General features: G+C 31.8%; 4 protein-coding genes across 4 annotated transcripts; 3 read left to right on the top strand and 1 right to left on the bottom strand.

The window, feature by feature from the left end:
• Positions 1-2,204: 2,204 nt before the first annotated feature.
• Positions 2,205-3,981, top strand: Bma-ceh-53 (Uncharacterized protein; the record flags this gene model as incomplete). The annotated part of the gene is made up of 4 exons (XM_001899577.1): positions 2,205-2,364; positions 2,713-2,870; positions 3,534-3,639; positions 3,902-3,981. 4 exons carry the CDS (start codon positions 2,205-2,207, stop codon positions 3,979-3,981), a joined length of 504 nt encoding a protein of 167 aa, XP_001899612.1.
• A 3,702-nt stretch (positions 3,982-7,683) lies between these two features.
• On the top strand, positions 7,684-8,233 carry Bm4200 (Uncharacterized protein; the record flags this gene model as incomplete). Its single annotated transcript, XM_043073439.1, has 2 exons — positions 7,684-7,800; positions 8,093-8,233. The coding sequence occupies 2 exons, from the start codon at positions 7,684-7,686 to the stop codon at positions 8,231-8,233; spliced, it is 258 nt and encodes an 85-aa protein (XP_042929373.1).
• A 914-nt stretch (positions 8,234-9,147) lies between these two features.
• Positions 9,148-13,572, top strand: Bm10922 (Uncharacterized protein; the record flags this gene model as incomplete). Its single annotated transcript, XM_043073438.1, has 16 exons — positions 9,148-9,273; positions 9,556-9,623; positions 9,819-9,907; positions 9,965-10,110; positions 10,278-10,362; positions 10,669-10,807; positions 10,940-11,074; positions 11,171-11,295; positions 11,506-11,672; positions 11,796-11,975; positions 12,087-12,233; positions 12,471-12,527; positions 12,756-12,830; positions 12,907-13,038; positions 13,127-13,254; positions 13,404-13,572. 16 exons carry the CDS (start codon positions 9,148-9,150, stop codon positions 13,570-13,572), a joined length of 1,968 nt encoding a protein of 655 aa, XP_042929372.1.
• Positions 13,573-14,200: 628 nt separating this feature from the next.
• On the bottom strand, positions 14,201-15,213 carry Bm10921 (Uncharacterized protein; the record flags this gene model as incomplete). Its single annotated transcript, XM_001899580.2, has 4 exons — positions 14,201-14,331; positions 14,440-14,525; positions 14,858-15,033; positions 15,169-15,213. 4 exons carry the CDS (start codon positions 15,211-15,213, stop codon positions 14,201-14,203), a joined length of 438 nt encoding a protein of 145 aa, XP_001899615.1.
• Positions 15,214-15,848: the final 635 nt, after the last annotated feature.

Genomic DNA, 15,848 nt, shown 5'->3' with positions numbered 1-15,848 from the left:
ACATAAAATTCACTTTAATAATTAAAAAAACATTACCGATGTTCACCTGCTAGGCAACACACACACACACACACACACACACACACACACACACACACACACACACACACACACACACAATACTATCCTTGTCTTCACCATTCAACTAGTCACATATTTCACATATTTCAATATTAGTGTATACCGTAAGTACCTTCTTAAGCGGCAAGTTGTATGTTTTAAATAAATTTTAATTGTAAAAAATAGATGATAGATTATTCATTATTTCATGCAACAACTGATTCGGTTTTAATTAGATAGGAAGTTTTTCAAATCATTATTATTGATTACTTAAAGTATTTGCATTATTACAAATAAAAAGTTTTATCATAATGAGTGAAACAATCAGAAGATAATTTATGACATCATCCGATTACATTTTCTTACTAAAACAAAATATTTAAAATTTCAGTATTCTATTTTTTATCTTGCTTTAAATAAAGTGATGCTAGATATCTTTTGATACAATCAAATATTCAACACTGTCTTATGGACTATTGGCTTCTAACCCCAATTCCTGATCATCACCGCATATGCACAAGAGTTTCTCAAATCACTGGAATGATTGTTATCTTTTAGTTACGAGCATTTATCTTTTCAAATTCTCAAATGGATCGGTTTTTTTGACTACTGTTAATATGCTTACAAATACCGGAGCAAAGCTCTTCATTTGGTTGAATTATGTCGTAATTCGCTGATCTTATCTGAAAACAATGACTCATTAGTTCTAAATTACTGTCATTGATTTAGTTTTTAAAAGATATTCTAAATCAGTACACTTAACCTTTGAAATGATGCAATGATGTGATAATGAACACTTACATACAGTCACTATTATTTGCGAATGAACCAATAAATATGTCAAATTAGTAATGCAGTGATTATCAATTTTTTAGCTTTTTTAATCATTTTTTTCGTAATTGTTTTAATTATGGTAACTATATCTTCTGCTTTTGCTGATATGAGTTGAGTGAAATGCAAATGGCTTCTTTCATCGTCCAAATAAAATTTGCTTTAAAAACTTGAAAGCATAGAAATATTACAAAGCAGTTTTATCACTCGAATTGATGAAATTATTAGGAAGAAAGCGATAAAGAAATTGAAATAGATCTTTTAATTTTTAAAGTGAACTTCAGTTTCGAGTAGTGGAAGGTACAATGTCCACAAGAAGGGATTCAACATTTCCACTTCAGAAATTTAATTGCAAATTCATAATTATACCAAAGTTCGGTTATTCGTTAAAACTGGACAAACTTAAAATATCAAGGAACACTGATTTCAACCATATCATTCTTGTCAAGTTTCATTTTATTGGCAGATATAGAATTGATATGTTGCTTGCTGTCATAGCAGCTCCTATAATATTTTACAGTAAACTATTCAAAAAAAATTTGGAAAATATGTCTAAAAGAGTTGTCAGTATAGGATATTAAAGAAACATTAGGTCATCTTTTGCAAATAATAGACGTTTTACATCCCGACTACTTCGGAAGAAATAGAAAACTTGGGGTTGCCACAAAATGAACAAAACTAGTCAAATCAATGAAATATACTAATGTGGTGACACAAGAAAAAAATTTGTTCGATATTATCTACCATAAAGTAATTACTCTGAGTCTGAGACATAATTTTTGATATTTCTTTCTGATTCTATTTTCATATATGCATTTTTATTTCAATCCTTGCATTCCTTTTAAAAACATTGTTTTGTAATCTTTTTGCAGTATAGAACAGGATGAAAAAAAAATACTAAGAGCAGTCATGAAAAAAAGGATAACTCATACTAATCTTTTTTTTGGTGAGCAAGAAATCTATATTCTTTCTAACTTCTGGTGCTCATTGAACTATGGACTTATTTGCATCAATAACACTTGTCAAAAATACGTAATGCGCTTTGTTCTGGTTCCACCTTTAATTTATTTCAGGGTTAGTTATGTGTAGTTTTGAACTTATTTCAGTTGGTAATTTCTAATAGTGCCACGTTTGAAAAATCAATCATTTGCTTGAAGTATCCTTGAAATATAAGAAATACATAACCACCAGGATTTCACTGTATTCCTGTGTCAACAGGAGATCCTGTCCACATATGTAAACTTTGAAGACTAAAGACCATAGGCGTGGTTAGTCAACCTCTTAATGAGCACTATTCTAATTGATTGCTATTAATGAAGATCGAACCGTTGGAACTTACTTTCTTTCCTTACGACTTTTTATCAACAACAACAATAACAACGATAACAGCAACAACAACAACAACAACTACTACCACTACTACTGCAGCAGCAAACTGTAGTGCTATAATCGAGAAAAGTTACCATTCAAAAGGTAGCTTTTCTTAGATATTAATTACACTTCTTATTTATGTTTTATTAATGAAACAATTGTCATAATGTTTTCCATTTCAAGTATGTAAAGTTATAGTATTGCCTGCAAGTCACTTGTCTTTGTTGCTACTTATTTTTAATTTTAATTAATGAGGCTCTTATTTTCCTTCTTTTGTTATCCCCAGTTGTCGCTTTATCACTCAACAGTTTTTGACTTTCGCTTTTGAGAGTTATAAAGAAAGCCTATTGCCATCATACCAACTGCTTAACTCAGTAAAGGAAAGCATTCAAGGACATTCATTAATTGAAAGGTAATTTCATTAAATTTACAATCTTTGATACAAATCAGATGACGCAAAGAACAGCAAACTACCTCGTAGACGAACTGCATTCACTGATCAACAATTGTCACTGCTCGAAAATGCATTTCAAAAGTGTCAGTATCCAAAAATGGATGTAAGGATGAAGTTAGCTTCGGAAGTGCAATTACCAGAAAAGCGCATTCAGGTCTTGTTAAATCAAATATTTCAACCACTTGTAAATATTTAAACACATAAAACTACCTTCTTATTTATACACAGTAAAAATTACCAACACGTTGTTTTGTTTCTTTTAATGCTTGAAAATATAACCATTTCTGCATAGATTTCTCCCTATTAATTTAATTGTCACATATTGATATGAAAAATTAGTTAGATTAGCGTAAATTTATGCTTGCTAAGTTGCTAAATCATTAGTATAACTTGAATTCGCTGTTGCTGATGATAGTATTTACCAATGCATTACTGTACTATGCAAACAAATCTAAGCTTCTGTTGGTGGTGATGTGATTAGAGCAGATGTGATCGGATAACATCTTTTTCACAACCACTCAAGTATCTTCTATCCATCAAATACAACTGTAACTGCTCTAATTACTTCAAGACCTTCCAGTGACCTCATTTTATATATACCAAAAATTTCCAAAAGTTGAAAGGAGGATATTTTGAGATTTGTTGATTACGAAAAAAGAAAAACATTCAAAATTTCAAGTAGTAAATTATATTGGACGAATCCTTGCTTTTTCTTTCACATTATATAGTATTACTCATTATACTGTTTTTCATGGGAGCAAAGAATAAAAATATTTGATGAACGAAACCAAAATTTTTGAAATAATAATTAATTCAGGTCTGGTTCAAAAATCGGCGAGCAAAATATCGAAAAAGATTGCGAAATATTGCTGGTCCGGAAATTGCATATGATACTTCCGTCTCTAAATTCAATGCCGTAATTAGTGAGTTGTGCTTTCAAAAACGGTTTTAGTCAAAAAATAAACTGTGTTAGTATCGTGTTGAATTTGAGATTTTTTTTAAAATTTTAATTCCCCCTTTCTTTTAATAGGCTCTAAGAAATAGCTGTGATACGGCATTAGTCGATGCAATTATTTGTCAAATTCATAATTTACACTTTTTTCTAACTTACACTTTATTTCTAAAATTTAAAAGCTTAAATTCTTATTTCTTAAAGTTTTTCAGTTTTCACAACCTTTTTTATAGCATGGAAACCGAATGTTGCACTTGTTTTTGTGACATCTTCCCAAGAAGCCATGGCATGCAGAAATACATTTCTAATATAATGACCAATTAATTACTTTCAGTAAGAACTAATTAACTTTACACATTCTATTACTTTGTAGTTGTAGATACAATCCAGTTCATGGTAGCCTAGTGGGAATTTTTACACAACTTTCGTTCTAATTTAATATTAGAAAATTACATGTTTAAAGCATATTTTGTTCGTGAGAAACGAAATTCTAATTTATAGAATCTCATTCTTTTTTCAAATTTTTTCTTTTTTGTTCAATCCACATAATAAGCTTTATCTCGACGATATCCAAGCATAGATGTGTGACGCTAATTACTTTACTGACCGAAGAATTCAACTATTTGCAAATATATATATATATATATAGTGCACTTATAAGGAACCTTTTTGATTGGGTTATTTTTTATGCGTTCATTGTTTGTTACTTTTAAGGTTTTGCTAACGAATATTGATTAATAATATATATTGATAATATCCCTTTTTCCATTTCTTTTTTTAATAAACAAAACAATTTCAAGAGAATTATTTCTTTCATAGCATGAATTAATCAATGTCATCCCTATAAAACCTTTAATGACAATCAAAATTCCCAAGCTATGATGATGACATTCCAGATCTTTCAGCAAATAAATCGAAAGATTCAGTGCCTTCAAAATGTAAATGTAAATGACGGAAAAGCTCAAAAGTGCAGCCACTAACATTAATCTTCCAGCATTTGTTACCGTTTTCAGAATATGAAAAAATGATATAGTGATATCATTTATCCATATTTGAAAATGGCAATAAATGCTGGGAGACCGAGAAAATTTGTTGAAGGAAATATTTTCACAAGTGATTTTTTAAAGAATTATTCACAACATGACTTTTTTTTCACCTACAAATTTGAACTTAAATTTTTGCTTTTTTGAAACTAATGAAATACAAAAAAGACATTATATTAACAGAGCAGAATAAATAAAAATAATATACTTAATACGGAATATTTACAATATATTCCATTTTATCCTCACACTTGAACTTTGTCATAGAAGATAAATTTGCTACAGTACATAAAATGCAAATAAAGCAACAGAGACAAGCCTTGATATTGGCATCAATAAAAACTTTATTGGTTAACCTGTAATTAACCGAAATTCATTGTGATTTTTACTAATTCAAAGCAAAATTAGTCCAACATAGATCAATGATTAATACCTGAGGTTCGTCATATCCTAAAAGCCTAAAACATTAATGTTTTGTGATAACAGAAACTTATTTCAATTATTTTGAAAAATTTTTTTTCCTGTGGCGAAACAAACACTGGATTTTACTAAAACATTTACTTAAAAAATATTTTAGTGAAATCCAATGATACTATATGAAGTTCGAATCATCTGGAGAATTTTGCAAACAAATTACAATGGAATGTATTGTGTTGTATTTTTTTTTGCAACCGCTTATTTATCTTCCTTCATCTGACATGATGCACTGATATAATAAACCACTAGCAATTTCCGTCTCTAATTTCATCTAATACATATATCATTTTTGGTGTTGTTATTCTTTAACTGAAGAAGACGAAAGTTTTTTCCTTCCGCAATTGATAAAATTTGACTGTTGGTATGTTGGCAAACTAACTAGCAACTATGTAAATAACTTGACAAATGCGATTTTCTTTTTTAATGAAACTAGCTTTACTAGAAGAATTTGGTAAAGCAGTCGTAATTAGCAGACATTTAACGAGTTCACTAATTACCTGTTAGTGATAGCAAAATGAACAACTTTTACCTGCACATTTCTTCTCATCTTTAATTCCTCTTTCCTAATCATTTTCATGCAAAGCAACTGCAAACCGTATTTTTATGTTATCTCCATTTTTATAAAACTTCGTTTTGTTCAAGTTCAGAACTTCTTAACTTCAAATCATGCTATAACAGTTTATAATTTATCTTTCTCTCCTATTTACTTTTTTTCTTTCTTTTTTCTAATGATTCACAAGTGACTTCATGAAGCATAGTATGCCGATGACTATCTTGCATTTTACTTGAATCATCGTAAGTAGAAATTATAGTTCTGAAACGGGATGAGCAAAATTAAGAATAACTGCACTGATATGTTATTTGAAGAAATTAAAAAAAAAGATAAAAAATAACAAGACTTACTTTCCGAAATACTTCCCACATTCTAACTTTCAACTGTTTTATTTATACCTAATAAGAACTTATAATTAATAAACTACTCAGCTTATCAATTTTTTTACTTTCATTTTTATTTCAGTTTTCCCATATTTTTTAAATTTTATATCCATTTGAATGTTTTATGTGTAAAAGTTTAAGCATTAAATATTTTTCTCATTTTTTTATGCATAAAATTTGATTCATACATATAAATTCGATTTCAGTTTCATGCAAGCAACCAATTAAATATCCAATTAGTTAATAAGACGATAGGCTGAGAAGAATGCATGACTGATATATTAACTATTTCACTTAAATATTAGCTTAGCTGGAACACTTCATCATAATCATTATATTCACTATCTTTTCAATCAGTTTTATTGCTCTTCTTTTTAAAATGGTATTTCTGATTATCCATGAATGGAAATAACCTGAACATCAAATATTTGACAAGCATCATTATGTGATGACAAAATTTATCTCAGGAATGGAAAATTTTTTCAAACAGCTAATAGCACATGTTCTACGGTATCTGTTTGAAGCATTTCACCGCTTGACAACACTTCCATTTATTTTTAGGCATCTGAACTACTTGAAATTTCTATTTAATTCATATTTGTATGAACGGGTCGTTCACGGTATCTAAATTGATCCTCTTCCCGAGGGAGGATTTAGCTATCAACCCCTTAATCCTGTAGTGCTTAAATTTCTTACGATTCTGATTTCACACTTTCCTCTACTGCTGAAAAATATTTCACTAACTTCTAAAAAAGCATTTTCGATGGGCTACTAATGCTGGTAAGCTATTAGTAAACTCTTTAATAACATATTTCTTTTTGAAATAATTTAATGGTCTTCGTTAAACTTACATTTAAACCAAACTAACACTACCGAAGTTTAAGGATTTTAGCATTATTGCTTAGAAGTGCTTTTCACATTTTTTTTTGTTTGGTTCTTATATTTTAGAAAATGAAGGGATGAAGCTAGAAAATATCGAAATAAATTTTTGAAAAACGACTTACTTCTGGAGAGTAATAATGCTTATGCAAAAACGGAACGGGAAATGGGCAGGTACTTGTTTTGAAATTGTAAGACTTTTTCAAAATTAGTACCTATCCACCACCCAAAGCGTTCCACCTTTTTTAATTCCACCTAGCATTTTTCATCTTCCACTTCGTCCTAACTCCAAAAATTTCAAATATTTGGGGATGAAACATCAACTATAAATACTACATAATCGAAACAAATTTGTTTTAGTAGATTACAAGAAATTGACAAAAAGAATTAATATCATGAGTCATTTTTTGGGATATTAAAGAGTTACAAAATATAATTTAAAATTTACGAAATATTTTAACTTGGGGTTATACTTAATATCTACTTCTTCAGATAATTGGTCTTTGATTTTGTCTTCCCACTGATAAAGCTATTTCTAATTTACCTTATCTTCACCTCGTTTACGAACACAGTAATTTACATCATTTAAATATTTCACTTTTATTCGCTTAGAAAGAAGTACGGACGTTACGTGAATCGATAATTAAATTATTCATTGTGAAAAAAATTACTGAACAACAATGACAACAGCAATATGTTTATTAATGGTTATGATATTGCTATCTTATCGCACTGAATCTCAATATGTTTCACGTCAAGGAAATTACATCGATTATAATAGAGGTGATTTGTACATGGTTAGTCTTTCATGTACCTGCTAAACTCATTTCTTTTTTCTGAAAAAAATTCTATCTAAAATATTCCATTCTTTCTCACTTATTCAAAATTCGAAAATATAACTAAGAAATTTAGAACATTTTCAAACTCGTATCGTTAAGTTCCAAATTTACAACTTTAAATACCTTTTAAATGAAAACTGGTACTTCAGCAGCGAAATAGCAAAAACGAACGACCAGAGGGGATGATAAAAGGACATTTGATCATTAAAAATAAAATTTGTGAGTTTACTGAAGACTGTCAGTATTGCAGCGGAATTTTGGCATAATCAATCCATTTTCCGATTCAGACAGCAGAAGGATACGGTTTGACAGTTCTCGTGAGTTGCCCAAACGATATTTTGATGCACTGGCGGGTCAATCACTGGGTAAACGATCAACAACGATACTATAGCCCCCCTGTGGTACTATTTCCTCCAATCTTTGGACATTCATTCACAATGAAATGAATACCTGTTGTACCTTCGAATTAGTAATTTAAAAACTGTTGCATATCTTCATTGTTTTGCTATCCAGTACAAGCATGCTCATGAAAATATCGTTCACAATAAAAATCTAACTGTTCTTGAAATCAAAACCGCTACAAGCTTCCAATAATTCAAAATTCCGAATTCTCGAATCTTTAAACAAATTTGGAAGAGTCCCAAGCGGTACATGGAAAGTAAGGATGAATGTTCGAACGGTATGATAAAAAGTATCACATTTTAATTAAAATCAGACTAGGTAAATAGCTAAAAGTTCATCCGAAATAAAACGTATACTTTTTGGATGTGTCATTTTGTCAACCGCGAAACATAATATACTCCTCCTTCACCTCAAGCATCCATTCTTCTTCATCCAATCCTTATCGCAAGAATATCTGCCAGCTCGAACATGTGGTCAATATGCGTAAACGTAGCAATGGTTGAAAAAAAAAAAAAAAAAATGCAGCATTGAGTTTTGAGAAAGACAGAGATTAGTAGATAGCGGAATGGACGACCGATTGATGTATTTAAGGATTTTTGGTTAGAAGGGATAATTGGGTGAGAGAGGTTTTGATTTTTTTAATTAAATTTAGTTAAAGATTGGTCTGCAGTCTCGGCTGTCTTTTTTCTCCTTTCTTCCTACCTTCTCCTTCTTTTTTTTCTCCTTCGCTTCCTCTCCCTTTCTCTTCTTTTCAGTTTCTGGTTCTACAGGAAAATAAATGAAATGTAGGAATGCAAATAAAAAGAAAAGCATAGCTGTGATACTTTATTTAATTCCTATTTTAAGCTAATATTTCTGTTATTTGTCGGATATGCTATCATGTATGATTAGATGAGGAATTGAATGATGGAATTGTCGGCTAAGGAACACTTGGTTCGTTGTTTAACAGAGGAACATGATTACGCGGTCGGGAAAGCGCACTGTCGATTGGCTTCATTGTATCCTGATTTCGATTTATTGCTGTGTGATGTAAGCCTTATGTAGGTGTGCAAGACACTTTCAGAACCTTCATTTGTATATATGCATATTAGGTGCGGCTCATATCCGGCAGTCAAGATAAGAAGTGTCCGGAAGAAAAATCAAAAGTTTACTGAAGAATAATGGTCTGCTTTTATTAGGAATGTTAAAGTATATCGCAGAGAGAACTGTTCACTAATGATGGTCGACCAACTTGAACATTGTAAGCAAAATGATATGAATTAAGTGAAATGCAATTCGAGTCTTCTATAAAACTTTAGCTTTACTTTACAGATTACTGAACTACGATTTTATATGAAATGGAATCGTGCTACAGAAGCTGTCCCTATACTGGAACGGCTGTAGGTTTCCATCATTATTATTATTCCAGGATTTTACAATGGCTGTCATCATATGACAAAACCTTACTTTTTGTTATTTCTTCTATTTATGTTATCATTCAAACCTACCCATAAATTTCTAAACTTACAGAACATACAAAGATTTAAAAATTTTCTCATCTTCAAGGTAGCCAGTTACTGAGTTCATTATTTTAGTGTAAAAACACATCCATCAGATGAGGCTTGGACATTAATACATCAACTTTTTGTGAAAGCATCGTCTTCAGAGAATTCTACTGAGAAAGGTACTTTTTCAATAAATTTATTTTTTACTGATAGTGTCACAAAGAAAAAAATTCCAGTTTTGTTTACCGAAATATCAAACGATACATTTGAATTCATCATTGGTGGCTTAACAAAGCGTTTTGACAACGATGATCTTTTGAAAACAAAGTTACTCCTTTTTTGTTTACGTAATGCCGATGAAAACAAATTCAACAAACTATTGGTTAGTATAATTAATTTTTGTGTCCGTTGATTCTTTGAAAATTTATTTCATTATTTATTAGTAATAATCTTTTCTTTCAGATTCTTGCTCTTTCCAAATGCAAAAAATTTGAATCACATATTAGAATCTTACAGTAATATTAGAATCTTACAACTTTAACTTTGTAGAACCGTGCCGTAACATTTATAACGGAAAGAGCGAGCAACGACAAAGAGCTCGAGAGTGGCATTGGCAAGTACCACGTTTATTTAGGTATTAAAGTACGAAATATCAGTTTTTCATGCTAGGAATATTAAATACTATGTAGGAGTGCTAGGAATATTAAATACTATGTAGGGGTAAGACCACTGAGTGTTTGTGCTTACTGCTTAGTATCCATTCAGTAAATGTTTGTAAAGTAACAGTTCTCAATTTCGTAATATATGATAACCGTGAGCATAATAAATGATAACTATGAGCATAATACACCCAAATTCAAGGGACAGTTACTGAAAGTGAAAACAGCAGTCTTGCGTAACACTTCTTGTATATTATTTTATCCATTTGATTCTTTTTCAGCCGTCTTTGTTGCTCCTGCTCTCTTGAAGCTAAATTTTTCAAATATAACAGTGTGCAGAGCTTTGAGTATTGTTATCACAGTTCTTCAGGTTGGAATTGCTTGGCCAACGCATAGTGGTAACTGGACTAATCTTTTACGGTTATTAATTTTCGTTTCTTTTTTGCACCATAAAAATGCAGTAATATATATTTTTATGGTTCATTCGCGCTGGCTATTTTTTTGATTAACAGTTGTTTTTATTCTCTGCAAAGCTACTGCTAATCATTTCAGGGCAGTTTCAGAAAGTTATGAAGCTGAGGCACAGTATTTCTCACAAGAGAGCTTTAAAATAGGGGCTGCACTGTTCGACAAATGTGTCATTTTGTATGATCTGGGAGTATCTGTCAATTTATCTTTAAATATGAGGTATGGTATTGTTATATGAGTTTTCCTTTCAAGAAAAGCGCCGGGAACTTTACTGGACAGTATATAAAAAATATGTACAGTTTACTACAGTTTCAGTAGATGTAGCGTTCTATCAAGTATCGTGGATAATGCTGGCAGTTTAAAAAGTGAAGCTCGTAAAATCGTATTTCCATTTTTTATATGGTATGCTTATAAGCAGTGGAGGGCAAATATTGATGAAGGTGTCTTTTTACAATTTTTTTAAAATGCATTTTTCAGTTCCGAAGCTAATAGTTCTTTTAAATGAAGCATTATGTATATATTGTGACTAAGACTTTTTGTACATTTTTGGTGTATTTTGTTACTATGCATACCTGGAAATGGGAAATTCATTTTTTTTTTCTTTGAGCTAGTTTTAATGTTATCAAGATTTACATCGCAAAATTCAATAGGTGAAGTACTTGTGTGGATCCCAGAAAATAACTGGGCTATGGACGTCGACAAATTATTGAACAGTAATGCTGAGTGTTTAACTCCTTCAAAAAAAGCAAAGCTCAGGGAACGAAAGGAGGAGATGACAACATTTCAAGTAGAGTATTTGATATCGACGCGACCTGAGGTGTTTTTTTTTTTTTTTTTCCTTCAAGAAGTTTTTATTAGAAGTAAATGATTTTTTTTGTTTTTTTTTTTTTGAGATTTCTTATGTTCTTGGATATAAGCATATAGTTCTGTATTTTTTCAGTTATGTGAGGCATACGAACTTTGCTGTGCTGCAATCTGTGCATCTATAACATCATTTTCTATAGACGTTGTTGCAGAAAGTCTGTATTTTGCTTCTTTTTACAGTGACATGCGACAGTTCATCACTGAATCTCTATTATTCAAATGCAAAATCAATGAGCTAATAGCCTATGTTGACGATGTGGGTGCCGTCAATAATTTTCTAAGTGTTAATTTTTCTATATAATAGTAGTTTCATTATCGACCAGTTAATTCCGTACCTTACATTTATAACCTCATTTTTTACTTTTAGCAGCTGGAAAATAGTGATTGTTGGACGAAAGAAGTGCTTTATTTCCAACTTGCCTGTGCTCACTGCTTGGACCGGAGTTGGCCTGATGCGTGTGAAAACGTCATTCACATGCTTAATATTTCAGCAGAGAGCGATATCGGATCAAAAGTGATTTTGTGCCTGTCACGCACATTTTTACTAGTTGTTTATCCAACCAGAGCCAAATAATCTTATTTTCATATTTCGCATATTTCATGCATGTGGAGACAAGCTTCTTGAATATTTTAAACTATGTGTTCAAGTTTTTTTTTTTTTTTTTTCTTTTTTTTTTAAACGGATTTTTTGATTTTTTTTTAATTTGAATAAATTAGATATTAATATACGCTAGTATATATCCATTTGCAGCCCATTTTCGATACAGATTTGTCAAGCACATTTACTAATAACGACTCTAGCATTCAGGTTTGTGTAATTTTTCTGCATATTCCTTGGTAGAACTTGCTACACAGTAGTGTGACATTATATCATTTACAACCCATTCACTGCTGATAATGTCAGAGAAGCATTACTTGGTGTTGCCTGCATTTTATGTTAAGTGGTAAATTGTTAGAAATCAGTTTCTTATTTGGAATGGAGTGTTGAATCAATATTTTATTTCAGTACTTATTTTTACCATGCTTTTATTTTTAGCCGGCTTTCACAATAGTCAAACAAGAACGATTAAGAAAATTAGTGTACGATATTGCGTATCATATTTTATTTCGGGTACTTCTACTACATTTTTGGAATCGCAGTAGATTGCAACAATTTATGAAAGGTATAAATTTCTTGTCAATTAAAGGTTTATACGTCAACAGCAATGGATCACGATAATGATCAGCTACTGGGTGCTCTTCTTGTGTTGTCTCAAATCGATTTTGCAACAAAGGGGTACCAGTGTTTTAATCGCATTATGCGACATGTGGAAGCAAAGGTAATATTTGTGTTATGAAGAAATAAGATGTGAGGGAAGTGCAATAAATATTAACCAGTTGGGATTTTAGATAGTAATCTGATTTCAGGGATCGCTAAGAAGTGCCGGGCTTGTAAAGTACATAAGTAACATAGCAATTCTGGAAGAACTGTCAAGAATTCAGGACTACTGCTCCGAATATGTCTCCATTCTAATAGCAATACCACAAGTGCAAAGGTTGACCACTCATTTGGTCTCACTTCTTTTTTTAGTGACAAAAGTATATAGGCCGTTTAGATCACAACAAAATAAACTTATTTTGTTTACATAAGTTCACAAATACTGGAAACCTAAGATTTTTTAAATGTAAAATTTCGTGTTTCCAGAAGGATAGGACAGTCAACGCGTCATAGTGTAAGAGGGACGAAAGATGGTCAAAAACAATCAATAGAAGAGCAAATTAAAAAGTGTGGAGAAGACCCATATGTCACAGTGTCGACATATTTTACTGAGAACAAGGAGGGAATACTGAAAATGCTCGGAGCTAAGTTTTAGGAACTAAAAGCTATCACATCGATGTTGTTCACTTGCATCAGTATGTACACAACACCAGTCATGCACACTTTCTACATCATATGTTTCCTCCTTGGTATCTTTATGTGCTTGCCATCATAATTCTCATAATCATAACTTCAAATTTAGTTTTGAGAACATGATTTCATGAACTTATCTTGAACTGTGTAATTATGTCTTTTATCACAGAGAGAGCTCAGGTCGGACTTTGCGCATAGTTAGCTTTTGCTTACGTGTCCGAAAACTGTAACATGGTAAATGAGAATATGCGAGTCTGGAAGTGATAAAGTAATTTTGATCACAATCGACGACTTCCATTTGCGAATTGAACAAGCCTGTGAAACTGCAGAACACATAACTTGAGGAGTTAAAGGCATCCATTTTTCAAGGATTTAATATCTAATAGTTTCGTGACCTTGAACATAGAATTTAAAGTGGAAATAAGACTGAAGTTGTTTCTTGATCATAGCCAGTATTTAGGCCAATAATTTAAGGTAGAAACGCATTGAGGAAGTTATTTATTACATTAAAACTAATAAGAAAACGAGAATAAAAGAGACGATCAAAATACAACGAGCTAGCGAAGCATCCACACTACGCATCATTCACTTCAACAAGCACCTTCTGGTGCTGATGCGGCTCTCATTTTCCCATCGGAGTTTGAATCCATATCAACCATCGCCTTTGATTTGTTAGCTAATGATCGTTTCACTTGCTTCTTCGCGTTTCCTAGCGGGCGAACTAAAACTGTGCATCGATTACACGCGGATATTTCAATTACTTTATTAGTTCCTTGAGTGAAGGAAAAACTAGGTTTGAAAATTTGAAAGTGAAACGAATACAGCTGACCAAACTTTGTAGAACGCACAACAGTGAACATTTTATTTTTCCACCCTCCAGTCGGAGCTATAAAACACGTTTCATCATGATCCATCCTATAATGTAACCGAAAAATAAACCAATTCGTTTTATAAGAGAATAATTAATTCAATAAATCCGCCTTCAATAATTGCTTGTTTTGGAAGGATGACAAACCGCTTAGTTCAGAAGGTAGCCCAGCGGGGACTGCGAAACTCATTTGATCTGCCGGATAAGTCCTTTCCGGCAGGTTCATGATGACAATCATGGGAAGCGTCTAATTTTGCTTTTGAGAAACAATGATTTGGAGTGACAGTCATTGATAGCTGATATCTTTTTCTCTTGAATGGAAAACAGAATCTTACCACTTATATTTACCACGGTATGAATTGGCTAATACAAAACATACAAGAGTACTCTATCAAGGCCGGTATCGGGGTTTCGATACTTTAATCCTGTGGCATCCTTGAAAACATTTTTTAGTGTCCTGACATGCAGCACACCATGCGAAGGACATAAAGGAATCTCGATACCTTTGCTGCCTATAGCGCTCGACACCACAACCCACTCTTCCGGTGCACACACCTACAATTACCAAAGCTATTTCAACACAGTTCTAACACATGTATAATACTAATTAGTACTAATAATAGCAATAATGGTAGTAGTAATAATGATGATGATAGTGGTAATAATAATAATGCAAATTTAACAACGCACTGATTTTAATGATTCATCCGAGCTGCAGATCTGTTCCCCATCCATCTTACTGAACCTGCAGTAAAAGCGATAAGTTCGTCAGCTCGCTGTTCTGATATATCAATATTATTATCCCAAAAACCACATATTTTGCAAAATCAAACAAAAAAAAAAAAACGTATTAATTGGAAATATTACTAAACCAGTAAATATTTAAGTGTGATTTAATCGTATTTTATCACGTACAGAGATTTAGTCGTACTTCATTACGGGGAAATATATAATTTGCAAAACTTTTAATTATAATAACTTACCTGGACGATAGTTAAGAGAGAATGATGACGATGAAATCAACAGGGAGCAGCAAAAGCAAATTGATACAATGAAGAGCCTGGGATGCTCAGAGCATGCTCGGCGCCATTTCTTGAGATCATAGCTGAAGTTAGCGAAAAAAGAGAAACCCACATATTCATAAATATCCAAATACAAGCCGTTTGTCGAGTCCATCTCTATGTTACGTTACAGTCAATATGTTTATGGTAGACTTATATCGATAAAGTGACTAGAAGGAATTCTGCAGCATGCAATCAATTGATCAAACTAACTGGACTTCATCCGATTGATATTCAACACACTTTCCGCGGTTCACTTTGATTTCTAAGACATAGATTTTGTTATATTTGTATATTACATTTGTATAT

This window comes from Brugia malayi (genome assembly GCF_000002995.4).
Source record: "Brugia malayi strain FR3 genome assembly, contig: Bm_v4_ChrX_scaffold_001, whole genome shotgun sequence".
Lineage (NCBI taxonomy): Eukaryota > Metazoa > Nematoda > Chromadorea > Rhabditida > Onchocercidae > Brugia > Brugia malayi.
This window is presented reverse-complemented; position numbering and strand designations above follow the sequence as displayed.